This window comes from Somniosus microcephalus, unplaced genomic scaffold (genome assembly GCF_052327205.1).
Source record: "Somniosus microcephalus isolate GS21.2 unplaced genomic scaffold, FLI_Smic_1.0 unresolved_chr1, whole genome shotgun sequence".
In the NCBI taxonomy this organism is placed as follows: domain Eukaryota; kingdom Metazoa; phylum Chordata; class Chondrichthyes; order Squaliformes; family Somniosidae; genus Somniosus; species Somniosus microcephalus.
The window spans coordinates 125,250,230-125,273,703 of record NW_028225179.1 but is presented as its reverse complement, the minus strand read 5'-3'; the positions used below and the strand labels follow the sequence as shown (position 1 = coordinate 125,273,703).

The 23,474-nt window shown below is 47.7% G+C and overlaps 1 protein-coding gene and 1 long non-coding RNA gene across 2 annotated transcripts; one reads left to right on the top strand and one right to left on the bottom strand.

The window, feature by feature from the left end:
- Positions 1-4,331: 4,331 nt before the first annotated feature.
- LOC147095813 (uncharacterized) lies at positions 4,332-16,889 on the top strand. Its single transcript, XR_015074826.1, has 3 exons — positions 4,332-6,502; positions 8,833-8,974; positions 16,699-16,889. It is a non-coding gene; the product is annotated as an uncharacterized LOC147095813 (long non-coding RNA).
- LOC147095814 (zinc-binding protein A33-like) lies at positions 10,293-16,665 on the bottom strand. Its single transcript, XM_085974174.1, has 4 exons — positions 16,558-16,665; positions 15,096-15,118; positions 14,892-15,011; positions 10,293-11,322 (listed from the first exon to the last, which is right to left on the bottom strand). The coding sequence occupies exons 1-4, from the start codon at positions 16,663-16,665 to the stop codon at positions 10,800-10,802; spliced, it is 774 nt and encodes a 257-aa protein (XP_085830300.1). The 3' UTR covers positions 10,293-10,799.
- Positions 16,890-23,474: the final 6,585 nt, after the last annotated feature.

Sequence of the window (23,474 nt, the reverse complement as noted above, 5' to 3'; positions counted from 1 at the left end):
CCAATCGGTGCGTGTGTGGGCGGGCCTTATCCTTCTGAACCGAGGTGAGTGGCCGCCATCTTGATTTTTCACGACTTTTTCCCCCACACTTTCTGTGTGTTAGGGAACTAAGGTAAATATTTTAATGATGTGTTAGGGAATTAATGAACAATTTATTTCAGTTTTATATTGTGTTTAGCAACCCCCTCCTCCTCCTCACCCTCGCGCAGGGGGGACTCGGTGCTGGTCTCCAGGCCCGCTGCAGGCAGGCTTGAAGCTCCAAAAATTTCTCTCTCTCTCTCTCCCCTCTCTCTCTCTCCTTCTCCTCTTCCCTCTCTCTCCTTCTCCTCTTCCCTCTCTCTCCTTCTCCTCTTCCCTCTCTGTCTCTCTCTACTTCCCCCTCTCAGGTTTGACGGTGTCGGGGCCCGAAGTGAGCCGCTCTAACGGCCGCCAGCCCGCGGGGTTTCCCTGCCTACTCCCTGCTCTAACGGCCGCCAGCCCGCGGGGTTTCCCTGCCTACTCCCCGCGGGCCGCCTCGCGCCGCTGGCACTAACCGCGCATGCGCCTCCCGCCCGCGAGAGCCCGCTCAGGCTTTTCTTTAAACGGCAGTCCCCGAACTCAATCGGCGTCAGCCACGAGGGTCAGGGTGCGCGCGCAGCAGGAGCAGCTGAGACACGGCAGTCTCTCTGTTCCGCGCTCGGCTCGGGCAGGGGGCGGGTCTCTCAGCCGCAATCGGCGATCTGGAGGGCGGGCCTCCGGAGAGTGGGACGCCGCTGCTCAGGAGGGCGGGGGGCTGGGCTCGGGACATCGGGGGGCGGGATCTCGGCCTTGGTGAGCGGGAAGGGTTACCCCGGCAACCGGCAAACTTCAAGCCGGCTCGGCCGGGACTCGGAGTGCGGGAGGGCGGGGCTCTCAGCCGCAATCGGCGATCTGGAGGGCGGGGCTCCGGAGAGCGGGAGGGCGGGGCTCCGGAGAGTGGGACGCCGCTCCTCGGGAGGGCGGGGGGCGGGGCTCGGGACATCGGGGGGCGGGACATCGGGAGATCGCGGGGCGGGACATCGGGAGATCGCGGGCCCGGACTACAGATCGGGGGGGCGAAGCTCGGGAGATCGGGGGGGGGGCACCCTCAGGGGGGGCGGGGCTCCGGAGATCGGGGGGGCGGGGCTCCGGAGATCGGGTGTGGGCGGGGCTCCGGGGGGGCAGGGCTCGGGAGATCGGGGGGGGGGGGCCGTGCTCCTGAGAAGGGGGGGCGGGGCTCGGGGGGGCGGGGCTCGGGATATCGGGGGGGCGGGGCTCGGGAGATCGAGGGGGCGGGGCTCGGGAGATCGAGGGGGCGGGGCTCGGGTGATTGGGGGGCGGGGCTCAGGGACTCTCCCCCTTCCCTCCCCCCTCCCTCCCTCCCCTCCCCTTCCTCCCCTCCCAATCTATCTCTCTCTCGCTCGCAATCTCTCTCACACTCCCAATCTCTCTCTCTCACTCCCAATCTCTCTCTCTCACACTCCCTATCTCTCTCTCTCACACTCCCTATCTCTCTCACGCTCCCAATCTCTCTCTCTCACACTCCCAATCTCTCTCACACTCCCAATCTCTCTCTCTCACGCTCCCAATCTCTCTCTCTCACGCTCCCAATCTCTCTCTCTCACACTCCCAGTCTCTCTCTCACACTCCCAGTCTCTCTCTCATACTCCCAATCTCTGTCTCTCACACTCCCAATCTCTCTCTCTCTCTCACACTCCCAATCTCTCTCTCACACTCCCAATCTCTCTCTCTCACACTTCCAATCTCTCTCTCACACTCCCAATCTCTCTCTCACACTCCCAATCTCTCTCTCACACGCCCAATCTCTCTCTCTCTCTCACTCCCAATCTCTCTCTCTCTCACGCTCCCAATCTCTCTCTCACACTCCCAAACTCTCTCTCTCTCACTCCCAATCTCTCTCCCTCACGCTCCCAATCTCTCTCTCTCACGCTCCCAATCTCTCTCTCTCACACTCCCAGTCTCTCTCTCACACTCCCAATCTCTCTCTCTCTCACACTCCCAATCTCTCTCTCACACTCCCAATCTCTCTCTCTCACACTCCCAATCTCTCTCTCACACTCCCAATCTCTCTCTCACACTCCCAATCTCTCTCCCACACTCCCAATCGTTCTCACACTCCCAATCTCTCTCTCACACTCCCAATCTCTCTCTCTCTCACACTCCCAATCTCTCTCTCTCTCACACTCCCAGTCTCTCTCTCTCACACTCCTAATCTCTCTCTCTCTCACTCCCAGTCTCTCTCTCTCACACTCCCAATCTCTCTCTCTCTCTCACACTCCCAGTCTCTCTCTCTCTCACACTCCCAATCTCTCTCTCTCACTCCCAATCTCTCTCTCACACTCCCAATCTCTCTCTCTCACACTCCCTGTCTCTCTCTCACACACTCCCAGTCTCTCTCTCACACTCCCAGTCTCTCTCTCTCACACTCCCAATCTCTCTCTCTCACACTCCCAATCTCTCTCTCACACTCCCAATCTCTCTCTCTCTCACATTCCCAATCTCTCTCTCTCTCACACTCCCAATCTCTCTCTCTCTCACACTCCCAATCTCTCTCTCACACTCCCAATCTCTCTCTCTCTCACACTCCCAATCTCTCTCTCTCTCACACTCCCAATCTCTCTCTCTCTCACACTCCCAATCTCGCTCTCTCTCACACTCCCAATCTCGCTCTCTCTCTTCCCCCCCACTCGCTCTCTCTCTTCCCCCCCACTCGCTCTCTCTCTTCCCCCCCCACTCGCTCTCTCTCTTCCCCACCACTCGCTCTCTCTCTTCCCCCCCACTCGCTCTCTCTCTTCCCCCCCACTCGCTCTCTCTCTTCCCCCCCACTCGCTCTCTCTCTTCCCCCCCAGCCGCTCTCTCTCTTCCCCCCCACTCGCACTCTCTCTTCCCCCCCACTCGCTCTCTCTCTTCCCTCCCACTCGCACTCTCTCTTCCCCCCACTCGCTCTCTCTCTTCCCCCCCACTCGCTCTCTCTCTTCCCCCCCACTCCCCCCACTCGCTCTCTCTCTTCCCCCCCACTCGCTCTCTCTCTTCCCCCCCCACTCGCTCTCTTCCCCCCCACTCGCTCTCTCTCTTCCCCCCCACTCGCTCTCTCTCTTCCCCCCCACTCGCTCTCTCTCTTCCCCCCCACTCGCTCTCTCTCTTCCCCCCACTCGCTCTCTCTCTTCCCCCCCACTCGCTCTCTCTCTTCCCCCCCACTCGCTCTCTCTCTTCCCCCCACTCGCTCTCTCTCTTCCCCCCCACTCGCTCTCTCTCTTCCCCCCACTCGCTCTCTCTCTTCCCCCCCAGTCGCTCTCTCTTCCCCCCAGTTTCTCTCTCTTCCCCCCAGTCTCTCTCTCCCCCCCAGTCTCTCTCTCTCCCCCCCAGTCTCTCTCTCTCCCCCCAGTCTCTCTCTCTCCCCCCAGTCTCTCTCTCTCCCCCCAGTCTCTCTCTCTTTCCCCCCAGTCTCTCTCTCTCCCCCCAGTCGCTCTCTCTTCCCCCCAGTCGCGCTCTCTTCCCCCCAGTCGCTCTCTCTTCCCCCCAGTCGCTCTCTCTTCCCCCCAGTCGCTCTCTCTTCCCCCCAGTCGCTCTCTCTTCCCCCCCAGTCGCTCTCTCTTCCCCCCAGTCGCTCTCTCTTCCCCCCAGTCGCTCTCTCTTACCCCCAGTCGCTCTCTCTCTTACCCCCAGTCTCTCGCGCTCTCTCTCTTACCCCCAGTCTCTCGCGCTCTCTCTCTTACCCCCAGCCTCTCGCTCTCTCTCTCTCTTCCAACAACAACATGCCCTCGAAAAAGCCTCGGCACCGCCGGGCAACCCCAGCTAGTATAGAATAATGGATACCTGGGAGTGAGTTACAGGCTGGAATCTAATGGAGGGGTTCAGGTAGTTTCTATAAAGAATATTGGATACCTGGGGGTGAGTTACAGGCTGGAATCTAATCGAGGGGCTCAGGTGCTTTATGTAAAGAATAATGGATACCTGGGAGTGAGTTACAGACAATCTAATCGAGGGGTTCAGGTGGTTTATATATAGAATAATGGATACCTGGGAGTGAGTTACAGACTGAATCTAATCGAGGGGTTCAGGTGGTTTATATATAGAATAATGGATACCTGGGAGTAAGTTACAGGCTGGAATCTAATTGAGGGGTTCAGATGGTTTATATATAGAACATATAATGGATACCTGGGAGTGAGTTACAGACTGGAATCTAATGGAGGGGTTCGGATGGTTTATATATAGAATAATGGATACCTGGGAGTGAGTTACAGGCTGGAATCTAATCGAGGGGTTCATGTGGTTTATATATAGAATAATGGATACCTGGGAGTGAGTTACAGGCTGGAATCTAATCGAGGGGTTCATGTGGTTTATATATAGAATAATGGATACCTGGGAGTGAGTTACAGACTGGAATCTAATCGAGGGGCTCAGGTGGTTTATATATAGAATAATGGATACCTAGGAGTGAGTTACAGACTGGTATCTAATCGAGGGGTTCGGATGGTTTATATATAGAATAATGGATACCTGGGAGTGAGCTACAGGCTGGAATCTAATGGAGGGGTTCATGTGGTTTATATATAGAATAATGGATACCTGGGAGTTCGGTGAACAGAAAGGGCGACCTGGTGGGGGAGAGGGTCACAATGATACATGATCTCTTTGCAATGTAGAAAAGGATATTTTCTCAAGATTGATTACAGTCAATTTACAGACGGTCCCTTACATTGCAGTTCAGGGAGGAGCCTGCATTGTGCTGGGACAGGCAGCATTTTATTCAGCCAATCTCTCTCTCTCGCTCTCTCTCTCTCTCGCAGTGTCAAAAAGCTCATTCAGACAGTCGCAAACACAGGGAACTTTACACAAACCCTAAATGACACTCTCCTACCTTTATCTGTAAGATCCCATCGTGTCCTTCTGTTTTACTCTGAAGAGTGAGATCCATTTGCTTTTGGAGAAACTCCAATGATTTTTCCAATCGTTCCTGTAAGACAAAATACGCACAACAGGATTTGGAAAAGGAGCAGGAAGCGATCGGTCTCATGGACCAGATAATATTGGTTGCAAAGCGTGACTGGTATTCCTTTGAGTATAGATGATAGCGGGGTGAACTGATAGTGGTGTTTACAATGATAAAAGGACTCAATAGGGTAGATACAGAGAAACTATTTCCTCTCATGGGGAAGTCCATACAAGGGGCCACAATCTTAAAATTAGAGTTAGGTCATTCGGGAGTTAAATCAGGAAGCAGTTCTTCACGCAAAGGATTGTAGAAATCTGGAACTCTCTACCCAGAAATGCTGTGGATGCTGGGGGTCATTTGTATCTTTCAAGACTGAGATTGATAGATATTTGTCAAGTAAGGGCATCATGGGATATGGATCAAAGGCGCTTAAATAGGGTTGAGGGAGAGATCAGCCATAATCTAATTGAATGGCGGAACAGGCTCGAGTGGCTGAATGACCTCCTCCTGTTCCGATGCTCCTATGCCTCTTTTAAACTTTTTGTCCTTTCTGGAAAGTTTCTTAACACTTCTTGGAATTCTCTTATAACAGTCTTTCTCTAAATTAGGGATGGGGGAAAGCAGGGCTTTATACGTTAGATTCTACTAAGAGAAACCCACTTACAAGATTGAAACATTAGTCACCAATTCAAGGCAACTAACTCTGCCACTTGGATCCTTTCCAAGGCATCACTCAACTGGATGGGAATGTGTCAGAAATAATGATTCAATTAATTTGACCAAGGCCAGGGGCTACACTTCTCTTTACTGTGCTAGTTCTTTTTATTCATTCTTGGGATGTGGGCGTTGCTAGCAAGCCCAACAATTATTGCTGGTCCCTAGTTTCCCTTGAGAAGGTGGTGGTCATCCTACTTCTTGAACCACTGCAGTCCATGTGGTGAAGATGCTCCCACATTGCTGTTAGCTAGGGAGTTCCAGGATTATGACATAGCGATGATGAAGGAATGGTTGATATATGTCCAAGTTGGGGAAGTATATGACTTGGAGGGGAACTTGGAGGTGATGGTGTTCCCAAGGGCAGCAGGCTCTTGTCCTTCTCGGTGGTGGAGGTCGCTGGTTTGGGAGGCACTGTCGAAGAAGCCTTGGTGAATTGCTGCAGTGTATCATGTTGGTAGTTCATGACCAGGATGAACCAGGACACTCCAGTCATCCCAATTCGAGGAAAGCTACTCTCTCCACTCCTCTGGCATTCAGGTCTTGTGTTCAGATTAACAATTTTAGGTAGGAGAAGGCCTTCGGCCCATCCAGCCCACTTATCTACACTGTTCCCTTGATGCATTTTTAATAACCCCGAATCCCATTTGTTGACGGGAATCTGCCTAGTTCTTTCTTAGAACCCATTCGATCTTCTTGTTCCACCAGCCATGTTCCACATACTCACCACCCTTTTAGTAAAAGAAGTTCTGGATCAAGGCTGTGGTGAGGTCTGGAGCCGAGTGGTTCTGGCAGAAGCCGAGCGGAGCATCAGGGAGCTGATTATTGGTGAGTAGGTGCATTTGTAATGACCTCAAGCTGTAATAGGGGAGATCATTTGAAGCTGCAGATAACATGTGCTGTTGGGGCAATGCAGAGGAAGCCAGAACCTGAATCTCATTCCCACTGGTGTAGGATTACTTTTATCTCTTGCTCAGAATACAGAAGACTAAGAAAGCAATTGAGACACTGTAGTTATTTTCTAACTTTAAAGAATTTAATTTGACGTACAATGCAACAGTTTGTACCAGAAAGAAAGTAGTAGAATTTCAACAAACCTTTTTCTTTTTAGTTCGTCAAACACTAGATAAAGGATTGATCAGGCTCTTTGTCTTGGAGAGAAAACAAAGGTTCCTTTCCGACAGAGTCTTGTTCCGATGTCATTCGTGGTCCTCCTGAAAACCCTTGGAGAACGAAACCGTTTAATATGGTTTCCGTTCCAAACGCTGCTGTTTTATTCTTTGATGTTTGATAATTACTCATGAGTTTGCAAGCCTTGTTTCCTTGCCTCTGCAACTGTCTGCATTGTTTCTGATTATCAGTTACTCAAGAAATAATCTTACGAAGGCCTCATTTCGTCTGTTTAACACATATATTTCTCACGCTCTGCATCTAAGACTATATACATCCTGGACTATATGCATCAGTGATTATCGCTGTGTACCTGTCTGAAATACCAGGCAGTGATTATCCCTGTGTATCTGTCTGAAATACCAGGCAGTGATTATCCCTGTGTATCTGTCTGAAATACCAGGCAGTGATTATCCCTGTGTACCTGTCTGAAATACCAGGCAGTGATTATCCCTGTGTATCTGTCTGAAATACCAGGCAGTGATTATCGCTGTATATCTGTCTGAAATACCAGGCAGTGATTATCGCTGTGTATCTGTCTGAAATACCAGGCAGTGATTATCACTGTGTATCTGTCTGAAATACCAGGCAGTGATTATCGCTGTGTATCTGTCTGAAATACCAGGCAGTGATTATCGCTGTGGATCTGTCTGAAATACCAGACAGTGATTATCCCTGTGTATCTGTCTGAAATACCAGACAGTGATTATCCCCGTGTATCTGTCTGAAATACCAGACAGTGATTATCGCTGTGTATCTGTCTGAAATACCAGGCAGTGATTATCCCCGTGTATCTGTCTGAAATACCAGGCAGTGATTATCCCTGTATATCTGTCTGAAATACCAGGCAGTGATTATCCCTGTGTATCTGTCTGAAATACCAGGCAGTGATTATCCCTGTGTATCTGTCTGAAATACCAGGCAGTGATTATCCCTGTGTATCTGTCTGAAATACCAGGCAGTGATTGTCCTGGTGGCTGTCACAGAGGAGGAAGGGGATGGTCTGGTTGAGCCCCTAGGCTGTTGAACTGGGCCCTCGGGCTCCTACAGTAGGTTAGATTTGGAGAACTGCACCACTGTATTTTGTCCTCGTGGTTCAAGCCAGTAATCAACGAAGGCCCGAGTGGGATGTGGGAGAGGCAGAAAACATCAAGTCTTGTTACTTCGCCCAAAAGAACAGGGTCAACCACAAGCTGGGGTGGAGGGGGGCGTGGGAGATAACACTCATGTATCATATAAAACACAAAAACCTCAAATTTAAAGCCTCAAAATAAATCTGATTCATCGGACAGGAAAATTCAGTTCCAAAAAATAAATGAAGCTGACATTGGACCTGGCAGAAACAGTTCGGTAATTTGTGTTCCAGAGCCACCCAGTGTTCCAATTATGCAGTTACAAATCCTGACAGGTTTATATTACCAAATCCCATCATCAATGTGGATATAGGAACTTACCATGGGAAAAAGACGGTGCAAAAGTGAGACAAAAATGGGACAACATCTCATGAAATTTTATAGAGAGCAAGTGTGTGCAGATGTAAGATTTTTAATAAATTGTCGATATTTGATAAGAGCAAACACCTGGAAACAACATTCTCATACCATACACTTCATAAAATATTTAAAGGAGAAGGCCCCATGCCCACTGCTTGCCCCTTTCTTACCTGCATTCGTGTCTTCAATTTTATATTTGAGCTTTGCAATGCACTAAACATTTAAACACCTGGATTCTCTGCTTTCGGACGGCCAGCTGCACACATCAGGAATTGGTGACCCCCAGCCTGCGATATTAATGTCAATGGTGACAAATCATGGGCTGGTGGGGGGAGAGAGGGGGTGCGGAATTTCCCGATGAGTCCTTCCAGGGACCACAGAAACATGGTCCAGAATCCAGACAGATTATCCAGTGTGAATTTCTCCTTCCTTTGCACAGACTCTGTGGCCAGCCCCACAACCCATAGTATGTTTTTCCCCACCTCCATCTCCCAGGAGTATCTCCCTGATGTGAATCCCTCAATGCCCAGGACACACGGCCGGTATTCAGACAGGGTGAGATGGGGATGTGCTGTTTTGGATCCAAAGTCAGAGGAACTGGAACTGAGATGAAGAGAATATTCCGCTACTGCTACTTGTGAGTTGAAACATGTTTGACAAACATTTATTTTCTATATCTTTAGTTGGGACTACAAATCGGGGCAGGTTTATAAACAGGATCTCCTGTGAAGGCCCACTGAGTGGTTGAAGGTAATACATCTGCTGTGATGATGCCTGTGCAGCTAAGGTGACTTCTTTATAGACCATAGAAGGAGTCACTGGTATCAACCTCTGAGCAGAATCGTTGAAACCACACCTGGCTGGGCCTCGTCAAGTGCTGTCGTGCCAAACTCTCCTCTGCCCAAATGGCCCACTACTCCAGGATCATCCAAGACAGCAAAGATACCCCTTGCTTCTTTACTCCACTACCAATCATCTCGTTAACCCCCCTCTCCCTAGCACCCTCCACCCTCACCTCTAACAACAAATGTGGAGAGCTCATGGTCTTCTTTCTGATGAAGATTGAGACCATCAGTTCCACTGCCCCTGCCGCTTCATCTCTTCCTCCTGACGACCAAGCCAAACCTCACTGCAGAATCCCCCCTGCCCTAGCCCTGAACTCATGTTCACCACCAAATTTCCTGGCCTGGCCTCCAGGCCAGCTGACATTGTGTACAGTTCCCTCTCCTCAGGCACCGTCCCCTCGAGTCAATAGAGAGTGTGGGTCAGGGAGAGTTTGCTGACGGCCCAATGAGGATTCTTATTTCTTCCCCTTCACCCTCACTCACTCTGTAGCAGGCGGGCACATTTTCCCAACAGCGACAGGCCTCTCGGTGTATTTGCACTGGGACTGTGTGTAGGACCACATCAAGCAGCACCTGGGAGTGCCTGGTGCTGATGCTGGTTGTCCCCAGTGGGAAAGTGTTCATTCCCCCGTCACTTAACAGCCTCCAGGCTGATGGGGCATTAAACCTGGGAGAGCTTGACCCGGGGATTGGAGCAGAAAGCAAACCCCATTCCACTGCACTGACGATCCTCACTGTGAAGAGCACAAACAGGGAGATAAAGGAAGAAAGTATCAAGGGAAGGTCATCGAGGTCAGGTGGCCCATGAACAGGTGCCCCTTCCCTCTGGTATTGGGCCCAAGCCATTGCCCCTCTGCTCTCCGCTGATTAGGGAATCTGTCCAATTGCGGTGTTTAAGATAATTGAAGGATTTGATGGGGTAAAGAGAGAGAAACTATTTCCTCTGCTGGGGTGGGGGTGTGGAGGAACAAGGGGGCATAACCTTAAAATTAGAGCTCGACTGTTCAGGGGTGATGTCAGGAAGCATTACATCACACAAAGGGTAGTGGAAATCTGGAACTCACTCCCTCAAAAAGCTGTTAAGGTTGGGGGTCAAATGAAAATTTCCAAACAGATTGATAGATATTTATTCGGTAAGAGTATTAAGCGTTACAGAACCAAGGTGGGCAGATAATGTTAAGATACAGATCAGCTATAATCTAATTGAATAGCGGAACAGGCTCAAGGAGCTGAATGGCGTCCTCCTGTTCCTTATTCTTTCTACTGTTTCCCTGTCTTAACAATCTTCACACCCGGTGTCAGTCCAATCTGCAAGTAAAATATTTATTAAAGAGAGAAAACATAGACAGAGTCACAACTAATTGTTATGGTGCTGGACACAGTTATCACAATTCAGGAGACCATTCTACTTCATTACATTCCAGATCAATGTGTCTGGGTCATAGTAGATTGAGATAGGGACAGAGGGATGGGTAGAGGCACTGAGCTAAACTTAGTGTACATGCTAACAGCAAACGCCCTCACCCGCCGGCAGAGGATCGGGCCAACGTGGGCTGCTCAGGCAGTGGGTAAGGCTGCTCACCACGGCCGTGACCTCAGAAAACGTGCCCCACTGTTTTAACTAGTGAGCAGTGTGAGTGGTTCTGAGTTTGCGCCAGCTTTATTATTACACGGATTAAAGATGGGATAGAGTTTCTCGGTAAAAGTGTCAGAGAAAGTGTACAGGTGAGACATGTCTTCAGCATCGTAAAATGACACCTGTCCTCCCTCATAGTCCAGGTAAACACCCAGCTTCCGGGGTTTCACTTCGAGATGGGAGGTGACATCTGGTATTTTCAATGATTTGTACTCAGGAAGCTGGCCGATGACCCAATATCCATTCTCAGGTGAAGGTGTGATGTCTTCCTTCCTGTTGACAGACTCGCTGCAGACACCCACAATCCAGAGAGTCGTGTTTCCAATATCCACCTCCCAGTAGTGTATCCCTGATGTGAAACACATTGAGGTCAAAACATACAAGGATTTAACAAATCTTTCCGGCTGATCAGGAAGGTCGTGCTCCTTATTCCCGATCCTCACACTCATCAGATCCTGTGATAAGATGAGTTGTTCGTTTGCTGTCTCTGGATCCAGGCTGAGACTGAAACAAAACATGAATGCGAATCTGTTACCATAAGAAAACCAGGACTGGATCATGAGAGATGTACAGACAGTGATGGGCCATCACCACTTTCCTCAGCCCAGGAACTGTGGAGCCCCAGGGACAGGGCGTCTGAAGAGATTTCGCAACTTTGAACCTTCACTGTTTCCTCAGCCGTATTTGCGCAGCGCAGATTTTCATTAACCTATTTAAAATAAAGATCTCGCTCCAGGACAAGGCCTCATTGACCAGAAGCTGCAGGATCTCTGTCTCCCTCCCTGAGCCCAGCCTGCTGTATTCTGGCACTTTTGGGGCAGTGGTGATGACCTTTCTAATGGCTGAATGGGACTGAAAAGGCGACAGTTCTATTTCTGTCTACACAGCAGCCAATGGTAAGCCTGGAAACATGGATGGATGAGCTACAGAATTTGTTCATCCCAGTTTGGCATAAAAATAAAACAAAAAAGGTGAGTCAACCGTGGCTAACAAGGGAAATTAGGGATAGCATAAGATCCAAGGAGAGGACATATAAATTGGCTAGAAAAAGCAATAATCCTGAGGATTGGGAGCAGTTTAGGAGTCAACAAAGGAGGACAAAGGGATTAATTAAGAAAGGGAAAATAGAATATGAGTGTAAGCTAGCAGGCAACATAAAAACTGACTGTAAAAGCTTTTATAGATATGTGAAGAAAAAAAGATTGGTGAAGTCAAGTGTAGGTCCCTTACAGTCAGAATCAAGGGAATTTATAATAGGAAACAAGGAAATGGCAGACCAACTAAATACATACTTTGGTTCTGTCTTCACAAAGGAGGACACAAATAACCTCCCAGAGATGCCGGGGAACATAGGGTCTGATGAAAGGGTGGAACTGAAAGAAATCAGTATTTGTAGGGAAATGGTGTTAGGAAAATTGATGGGACTGAAGGCCGATAAATCCCCAGGGCCTGATGGTCTACAGCCCAGGGTACTTAAGGAAGTGGCCCTAGAGATAGTAGATGCATTGCTGGTCATCTTCCAGAACTCGATAGACTCTGGAACGGTACCCATGGATTGGAGGGTAGCTAATTTTACCCCACTATTCAAAAAAGGTGGTAGAGAAAAAGCGGGGAATTATAGACCGGTAAGCCTGACCTCGGTAGTGGAGAAAATGCTAGAGTCCATTATAAAAGATGTAATAGCAGAGCACTTGGAAAGCAGTGACAGGATCGGACAAAGTCAACATGGATTTACAAAAGGTAAATCATGCTTGACTAATCTACTGGAATGTTTTGAGGATGTAACTGGTAAAATAGATAAGGGAGAACCAGTGGATGTGGTGTATTTGGACTTTCAGAAGGCTTTCGATAAGGTCCCACATAAGTGATTAGCGTGCAAAATTAAGGCACATGGGATTGGGGGCAAGGTATTGACTTGGATAGAGAACTGGTTGGCGGACAGAAAGCAAAGCGTTGGAATAAACGGGTCATTTTCCGAGTGGCAGGCAGTGACTAGTGAGGTACCGCAAGGATCGGTCCTAGGACCCCAGCTGTTCACAATATATATTAATGATCTGGACGAGGGAATTGGATGTAATATCTCCAAATTTGCAGATGACACAAAGCTGGGTGGGAGGGTAAGCTGTGAGGAGGATGTCGTGAAAGTCCAGTACGATTTGGACAGGTTGGGTGATTGGGCAGAAACATGGCAAATGCACTATAATGTGGATAAATGTGAGGTTATCCACTTTGGTGGCAAAAACAGGAAGGCAGATTATTATTTGAATGGCAATAGATTGGGAGAAGGGGAAGTGCAAAGAGACCTGGGTGTTCTTGTGCACCAGTAGCTGAAGGTAAGTATGCAGGTGCAGCAGGCGGTTAAGAAGGCAAATGGTATGTTGGCCTTCATAGCAAGAGGGTTCGAGTACAGGAACAAGGATGTCTTGCTACAGTTGTACAGGGCCTTGGTGAGACCGCACCTTGAGTATTGTGTGCAGTTTTGGTCACCTTGCCTGAGGAAGGACGTTCTTGCCATTGAGGGAGTACTGCGAAGATTCACCAGGCTGATACCTGGGATGGCAGGAATGATGTATGAGGAGAGATTGTGTCGATTGGGCTTATACTCACTGGAGTTTAGAAGATTGAGAGGGATCTCATCGAAACCTATAAAATTGTGTAAGGTCTGGACAGACTAGATGCAGGAAGGATGTTTCTGATGGCCGGGGAGTCCAGAACCAGGGGTCATAGTCTAAGGATAAGGGGTAAGCCATTTAGGACTGAAATGAGGAGGAATTTCTTCACCCAGAGAGTGGTGAACCTGTGGAATTCTCTGCCACAGAGGGCGGTGGAGGCCAGTTCATTGAATATATTCAAGAAAGAGTTGGATATATTCCTTAGGCTAAAGGGATCAAGGGATATGGGGAGAAGGCAGGGACAGGGTACTGAATTTGGATGATCAGCCATGATCTCATTGAATGGCTGAGCAGGCTCGAGGGGCCGAATGGCCTACTCCTGCTCCTATCTTCTATGTTTCTATGTATGGAACCACGGAGCGAAACTTGAGCTCATCCAAAACTCTGCTGCCCGTTTCCTAAATCACACCAAGTCCCATTCACCCATCATCTCTTGTGCGCGTTGACCTACATTGGCTCCCGGTCCAGCATTGCCTCAAATTTAAAATTCTCGCCCTTGTGTTCAAATCCCTCCAAGGCTTCACCCCTCCCTATCTCTGTAATCTCCTCCAGCCCCACAACCCTCCGAGATCTCCGCCAGGATCCTTGCTCTTCTTCGAACTCGTGCCATGGGATCATTTACCTCCACCTGAGAAGGTGTAAAGTCTCATCCGAAGGACGGTATCTCAGACAGTGCAGCACTCCCTCAGTTCTTAACTGGAGTGTCAGCCTGGATTTTTGAGCTCAGGACTCTGGGTTTGGACTTGAACCCACAACATTCTGACTCAGACGAGATGCCTTGGCTGACACCTAAATATTCCCACCTGCAACTCCACTCACACCTGAAAGGAGTGATATTGGGGAAAATTTAGCTCCAAATAGCAGAGGATGACTTCAGTTGGCTTAAAGAAATGGCTGGCTGGCTGTGCCTTAAACATCCTTGGGGGTTCCCCTGGTTTCCTTGGGAGCAGGCGACCAGTGGAACTCCCTCAGAAAATGTGTCCGAGTTGTAAGATGTTGAACTTTGACCTGCCCTTACAAGGCAAATGATGGACCTGAGGAAGGGCCTAAGGTGAGGTCTCCCTTAGCTGGGAGTTCCCTGTCATTGGCCAGGGAAGGGGACATGATGTAGTCATGGCAGCTGGTACACTGAGTGAGGGAAGTGTATCAACCTCCATAAGGGTGCACGTGGGCCACACCAGTGGCCTGGTAAGCTGATCAGAAGAGTGCCGAGGTCAGGTGATGTCCCTCAGTAGCAGATCCCTCCATACACTGACTATCATTAAATACAGGTTGTTTAACTTGGTGGGAGAAAGGTCCCCAATAATATACAGTGAACAACACCTGGTGTCATCCAATGTATTAAACGTCATTAGTCACATGGATAATAGTAGGGAGAAGGTGATATACAGAGAATGATACCTGGTGAAATCACTGCTCTCATTTCCTTCCACACATTTGACATATTGGAATGGTCCACCAAATATATTCACAGCTAGCTCAGTGAGGACATCTTCAAAATTCTGAACCTCAGTCTCACACCTGTAAAGACAGGGTTGTAAATCAGTCAGTGTTAGACAGACAGCAGCGATTAGATCACAGAACAGCTTCTTTAAGTCTGCTTACCTGTTCAAAAGGACATCAATATCCTGAGGAAAAGGAAGAGAATAAGCATTACTGCTGCTACAGATCTACAGGGCTGGAATCTGGACACCAAGGAGTTGGTCAGAAAATGCCTTGGTAACTTTAACTAATTGTTAGATTTATTTCCAACGGTTCTTGATTAACTTGAGGAACAAATGTTATGCTCGATAAGACAATAGATACCAACGAGTTCAAGTCCCACTCCAGAGACTTGAACATAAACTCTAAGCTAATGCTTCAGTGCTATTGTGAGCAGGTGCTGCACTGTTGGAGGTGCCATCTTTCGAATGAGAATTTAAACTGTCCCTCTCAGGTGGGTGGTAAAGATCCCACCGCACTATTTGAAGAGGAGCAGGGGCATACTCCCTGGTGTCCTGGCCAATGTTTATCCCCAACCAACATTATCTGGTCATTTATTTCATTGCTGCTTATGGGAGCTTGCTGTGCAAAGTTGGCTGCTGCATTGCAACACTCACTACACCAAAAGTACTTAATTGTCTGTAAAGCTCCTTGAGACGTCCAGAGTTCATGAAAGGTGCTGTATGATGAAAGAAAAACTTACATTTATATACTGCCTTTCATGATCTCAGAACGTCCAGCAAGGACCCACAAACAGCAAGGACCGGATAATCACTCTTTAGGTGTTGGTTGAAGAATAAATATTGGCCACGACACTGGGGAAAACTCCCCAGCTCCTCTTCAGAATAGCAGTATGGGATCTTTTACGCTCACCAGACAGGTATACGGGACCTCAGTTTAACATCTCATCTGTAGGACGGCACCTCCGACAGTGCAGCGCTCCCTCAGTACTGCGCTGGAGTGTCAGCCTAGGTTTGTACTCAGGTCACTGGAATGGGACTTGAACCCACAACCTTCTGACTCAGAGGCAGCCACTGAGCCACGGCTAGCACCTCCATATAACTGCAATTCTTTTTCTTTTCTTTCAAGGCTGAAGAATGGAAGAATGTGGGGTTAATAAACTTGAAATCTGCAGCCCAATACATTGCTTCCATTACATTGACTTGGGGCACACTGCCTCAATGATGCACCTTAACCCCATCCTGAAAAGAGCCCCAACTGCACGCGTGTGAGCATCTCCAGTTCCCACCACAGCCCTCTGAGTCCAATCGACAGTCAGTGCCACTGTTACGCTGTGTGTAGGAACTGCACTGAGATTTCCTCACCTCATTTCCCATTGGACACTTAGCAGAAAGCGTAGACGTCCATCCCACCAATCAGATTGAGGCTAAACAAAAGGCCCAGAGGTGAAAGGTCAGTTTGTTATCCCACTGCCCAACCCCGCAGACCCCTGAATGTTGCAGTGTTTCTACTGACCTGTTCTCAGAGGGGGCTGGTTTGATCACGTTTACCCTTTAGATCAATCCCACTGACAGATATTTCACTGTTCATTTGGATTCCCTGTACAAGGAGAGACATTTTGTACCTTGAGGAGCTTTGGGTCTTCTTGTAAGTCCTCCTTCGCTTGCAGATTACTTAACGATCCTTCAATAGAAGATATTTCATCGAAGCTGCTCTTTAATTTTTTCTCCATTGCTTCTAATACTTTATCTGCTTTTATCTCCAGCTCCACTTTCATCAGCTCTTCCTTCACAGACAGGAACTTGTGCATCTTTTCAAATTCAGTCTTGATTTCACTTCTGAGTGTTAACTTGGGCCTGGAACAGATTGAATACCGAACGGAACAAACAATATTTATAATCCCAGTGTCCCTGGGCTCCACGTGTCTTCTGGAGGATTAAAGCTTTGTATCCAATATGGATTTGTCACACTTCAAAGTGTCACATGTGTGTCAAATGTGTTCGTCATACTGTGTGTCACTCCTAATGTCACTGAAGCTCAACTAGATAAGCAGTTTCATAAAACACTGCTGACTAAACAATCTAACTAAATATTGGATACATGAGAGTGAGTTACAAACCAAACATAATTAAGTGATTCAAATAGTTTAATTATTAACTAATAGATATTGGGAATGAGTTACAGGCTGGAATCTAATCGAGGGATTCAGATGGTTTATATATAGAATAATAAATACCTGGGAGTGAGTTACAGGCTGGAATCTAATCGAGGGGTTTGGATGGTTTATATATAATAATAATGGATACCTAGGAGTTGGGTGAGCAGAAAGGGAAACCTGGTGTGCAAGTGTGTCACAATGATACATGGACTCGTTGTAATGTAGAAAAGGATATTTTCTCAACTTGATTACAGTCAACTTTTGGGATCAGACAGAGAAAGAATATAAGACCCTTCTTACGTTGTTACAATAATTAACAGTTTATAGACGGTCCCTTAAATTGCAATTCAGGGTGTTGGGACAGGCAGCATTTTCTTCAGGAAAACACCCTCTCCGGCTGTGTCAAATGCTCAGTCAGAAGCAAACACAGGAAACTGCACAAAGCCTAAATTACAATCCTCTACCTTCATCTGTAAGATCCCATTCTCCCCTTCTCTTTTACTTTGAAAAGTGAGATCCATTTGCTTTTGCAGAAACTCCAATGATTTTTCCAATTTTTCCTGAAAGACCAAAAAAGCACAATGGGATTTGAAAAAGGAACAGGAAATGATCTGTCACATGGACAAGATAATAGTGGCTGTGGTACAGATCAACCATGATCTAATTGAATGGTGGGATACCTTCGACTGGCTGAATGGCCTCCTCCTGTTCCTATGCCTCTTTTAAGCTTGCTGTCCTCTCTGGGAAGCTTCCTAATATTTCTTGGCATCCTCTTCTTAACAGTCTTTCTCCAAATTAGGGATGGGGGAAAGCAGGGTGTAGTGTATGTGCCTTTAAGAGCCCCAGGTGTGCTGTAATGCCGGTAATTACCACTCGGGCTATTAAAGCCTGTATATTGTGTATATCCATTAGAACCCCCCCCCCAGACTTTGCTTAGTAAACATCTATGAACCAACTCCTGTCTTCAGTGTCTTTATCAACACACGGACACTACAGTGGTGACGAAGTGGAAACGGACTTACCTGCAATTCGGCAGCACCTCAAGGACATTGATTCCTCAGGCGTCCAGAAGACTCAAGAAAGTGAGAGAAGCTGTGGTTTCACCAGCTGGCCAAGCTGGTGGCAGGTACCGTGCTAATCCTTCCTGGGCATCAGGCTGGGGCTCCAGCGGCCGGCTCTACAGCTCGGACAGGCAGCGAAATCGGAGGCAAGCAATAACGGACTGGGAGGGAGCACTCGGGAGACGGCCGGCGCGGCAAGCAGGTCAGCGTTCAGACCTGGAGAGAAAGTCTGGCAGGAACAAGTCTCCAACAGTAAATAAATTTTAAAAAACACGGTAAACAGCGTTGTCATCGGCAGCAGCGGCGGGAAAGCACGGGAAGCGCCATATCTTTGCTGCAGAAAAGAAAGAAAAGCGCGGGAAGCGCCATATCTTTTCTGAAATGCCTAAGTCTGGCAATATTGATGCTTTTGTTAGCGAAATAGAGGATTGGACCACATACGTGGAAAGAGTAGAGGTATATTGCACTGCAAATGGAATAGAAGATGAAAAAAAAGCTTCAGTACTGCTGAACCTAATGGGTGCAAAGGCATACGGGCTGTTACGAAATTTAATCACTCCAGCCAAACCAAAGGACAAGAATTTTAAAGAAATTGTTGATACCCTGCAGGAACACTTAAACCCTACACCGCTGCTGATAGCGGAACGATTCAAGTTCTTCAAGAGAAATTAACACAAGAATGAAAGTAATGCTGATTACCTAACCGAATTAAGAAATCTATCAAAGTACTGCCAATTCGCGGCAGGACTATCAGATTATCTTAGAGACAAATTTGTTTGCGGTCTCTTAAGTGAAGGAACACAAAAAAGGCTGTTTTCTGAAAAAGATTTAACATTGGACAAAGCTTTCAGTATGGCTGTATCATACGAAGCAGCAGCAAGAGGAGCTGCAGAGATACAACAAAAGACACAGGACTTCGGCACCCATGAAATGACACAGGGTTTCGAAAGATGTTATCGCTGCGGCAGATCCACCCATAACCAGAGGGCCTGCTGGTTCAAGGACAAAGCATGCAGGCAATGCGGAAAAATTGGACACATTGCACGAGTATGCCGATCTGGACAAAATAAATCCACAGACAGAAAAAAAAAAATCAATAAAGAAAAGTACAGGAAGGTACAAATGATGACGGACAGTAGCTCTGAAGACCAGAAGAGCGATAGCGACTTCGAAAACAAGAGACTAAGCTGTCTCAAATTACATAATGTACTTGCCAAAGAGGATTACCAAACCATTTGGGTTACCCTCACGATAGCAGGGTCCCCAGTTAAAATGGAGCTAGATACAGGATCAGCTCTAACCGTAATAAATCGACGGGATTACGAGAGGCTATTTTCGCATATACCTCTAAAAGACACATCCATTATCTTAAAAACATATACGGGGCAGAAAGTATACCCCAAAGGAAAAATAAGGGTGCCTGTTGTATACAACGGCAAAGAAATACAAAAGTTGTATTTATATATTCTACAAGATGGTGGTCCACCGTTGTTGGGACGTGAATGGATCAGAAAGATACGTTTAGACTGGCACTCCATTCAGGCACTGACGGTGACCAGTAAGAAAAAAAACAATGATGACATCATACCTGAACGATTAAAAGACATCTTGGCCAACGCCAAAGAAGTGTTTCAAGAGAAACTAGGAACATTGAAAGGCATCACCGCCTCAATAAAAGTGGAAGATGCAGCAATTCCCAAATTTTTTACGGCAAGACCGGTGCCATACGCAATACGTCCAGCAGTCGAGGCAGAGCTGGAGAATTTGGAAAAAGCAGGCGTATTATCCAAAATAGATTGGAGCGAGTGGGCAACACCCATCGTTCCAGTCATGAAAAAAGCATTGAATAATGATAAATCTGAAGAACAGAGAAAAATTTGCATCTGTGGAGACTTCAAGGTGACTGTAAACCCGGTCCTTCTCACAGTACAGTAGAAGATATTTTCGCCTCACTATCCGGAGGGAAACGTTTCACCAAAATTGACTTGGCACAGGCATATCTACAGATGGAGGTTGAAGGGGCCTCTAAAAAGTATCTCACGATAAATACACACAAAGGCCTGTAACAGTACAATCGACTGGTTTTCGGAGTAGCATCAGCTCCAGCTATCTGGCAAAGAGCTATGGAGCAAGTCCTGCAAGGGATTCCGGGGACTCAATGCTACCTAGACGACATCCTTGTAACAGGAGAAAATGACAATGAGCACCTTGCCAATTTGGAGCAGGTGCTCACTAGGCTGAAAGAACGGGGCCTACGAGCAAATCGCCCCAAGTGCGAATTTTCCCAAAATCAGATATCATATTGTGGCCACATAATTAATAATGAAGGGTTGCATAAGTCACCTGAAAAAATTGAAGCGGTCATAAAAGCCCCAGCACCTGAAAATGTTTCACGATTAAGGTCGTTCCTGGGATTAATAAATTACTATCATAAATTTTTACCGAACTTATCAACTCTTCTACACCCTCTTAATGAACTTCTACAAACAGGAGTGATTTGGAAATGGAACGAAGACTGTAAACGTGCCTTCCATAAATGCAAAGACTTAATCACATCCGAAGAAGTTTTGGCTCATTACAACCCATCACTGCCAATCAGACTGGCGTGCGATGCATCCCCTTATGGCATAGGAGCAGTATTATCCCATAAATTCCCTGATGGCTCAGAACGGCCGATAGCTTTTGCGTCACGCTCATTAAACTCAGCTGAGTGTAACTATGCCCAAATCGACAGGGAAGCACTCAGCCTGGTATGGGGAGTGAAGAAATTCAACCATTACCTACACGGACAAAAATTTACCTTGTTGACTGACCATCAACCCCTCATCTCCATATTCAACCCTAAAAAGGGTGTTCCCATTATGACAGCGCAAAGGCTACAGAGGTGGTCCCTTTTTCTAGGGGCACACCAATACAACATAGAATACAAAGGATCAAAACAGCATGGGAATGCTGACGGTTTATCACGCCTACCGTTGCCAACGGTAGAAGAGGCACCTACAGTAGACCCAGTAGAGATGTTCCACTCTACCATAGTGGAATGTCTACCAGTAACAAATTCTGCCATTGAAAGGGAGACGAGAAATGACCCGACTCTCTCACGGGTCTATGATTTAACAGTGAAGGGATGGCCAGCACATGGCGAACCACTGTTGCCAGCATTCTCACAAAGAAGAGAACAGCTGTCAGTGTGCCGAGGAACCTTGATGTGTGGATCCAGAGTGGTAATTCCATCCAAACTCCAGGATAAAGTGCTAAAGGAGCTTCACGAGGGGCATCTGGTGGAGTGAAAATGAAGAACCTAGCTAGGGCGTTTGTATGGTGGCCAGGTATCGATGGAGACATCGAAGAAATTACCAAGAGCTGCCTAGGATGCCAGAAGGTCCAAAACGCTCCACCAAAAGCCCCTCTACATCCATGGGAGTGGCCCTCATCTCCCTGGCAAAGGGTGCACATCGACTTTGCTGGTCCATTTATGGACTCAATGTTCTTAATCGCTGTTGATGCACACTCCAAGTGGCCGGAGGTAATAAAGATGTCCTCCACCACCACGGAAAAAACCATCACAGTATTAAGGACCATATTTGCCAGGAATGGGCTGCCGGAACAGATATGTTCTGATAATGGACCGCAATTTATGTCCAAAGAATTCAGAATGTTCTTAAAAAACAATGGGGTTAAGCACTACACGTCCGCCCCATACCATCCCGCCACCAATGGATTGGCTGAAAGGTTTGTCCAGACCTTCAAGAAGGCCATAAAGGCCATGGTAATGAAGACATAAAACTTCAGCACAAGGTGGATAACTTCTTATTCGCATACAGGAATGCAACACATATGGTTACCAACCAAACTCCCGCCATGATGTTCTTCAATAGAAACCTAAGATGCCGGCTGGATTTGGTCAAGCCCAACATCAGAAGGGACGTGGAGAACCGGCAGTTTCAAGGCATGAATGAAAGGCCAACTAGAACCTTCCAGATAGGTCAACAAGTTTTGGCCCGGGACTACCGTACCGAGAAATGGCAGCCTGGAACTACCTGCACACGACTAGGACCACTGATGTATACCGTGGACATCGGAGAAAGCATAATAAGGCGCCATGCTGACCAAATCATAAAGTCATCCGAAAAGGGACAACCTACACCACAACTCTATACGTCTAACGATGAAGTAGAGATACCCATATCTACCTCTGATCCGGTGATACTGGAACCCGATGAACCCAACACTGGCATTCAATCCGAATCAGCCTTGCCAGAAGAACCTACGACACCACCAGAAACTACTACACCCCCGAGGCGTTATCCGGACCGAGTCAGGAAGTCTCCTGAGAGACTGACTTATAATTAATTAACTACAGCAATGTTTATATTATTTTGCTTATAACATGTAATTAATAATTACTTAAAATATGATGTACTGGTTAGCTAAAAGGGGAGGAATTGTAGTGTATGTGCCTTTAAGAGCCCCAGGTGTGCTGTAATGCCGGTCATTATCACTCAGGCTATATAAGCCTGTATATTGTGTATATCCATTAGAACCCCCCCCAGACTTTGCTTAGTAACCATCTATGAACCAACTCCTGTCTTGAGTGTCTTTATCAACACACGGACACTACACAGGGCTTCATACTTTAGATTCTACGAAGAGAAACCCATTTACAAGATTGAAACATTAGTGACCAAATCAAGGGAACTAACTCTGCCACATGATCGGTATGTTTCTGGGGAATGAGGTGGGGCAGGTGGATCAAGTGTCAGTAGGAGAACATTTAGGGAACAGTGATCATAGTCTCATAAGGTTTAGATTAGCTATGGAAAAGGACAAGGAGCAATATAGAGATAAAGGGCTAGAAATTCGGTATAGCCCCGTTTGGGGCGCTAGTCCTGGCGAAGCGCAAAGTTTAGCGCCAGGCGCAATTTAGCGCCACCTAGCGCGATATTGGGTTGCAGCGCCCCTGAAGGTGATTGCGGCGCTAAATCAGGCGCTGCACGAGACTCCTAAGGCGCTAACCCGGTGGCGCACCCCAATTTTGCAGCAGCGGGGCGCAGCGCAGGTGCTGTCAATAATCACTGACCCCGAGACACACTGGCGCCGGACAGCTGTTAAAGGGGCAGGTCAATTAGGATCACCAGACACAGGACTTCCTGGCAGGCCTTAAATTCGGCGCTAAGTTACTTGAGGCGCAGCAGCCTGTCAAGACATGGAGAGGGTGAGGCAGAGGGCGGAGCGCTTCATTGATGTGGCACTGGAAGCTTTGGTTGGTGCTGTGGAACGCCGGTGTGATATTCTGTACCCTGAGGATGGGAGGAGGGTGCC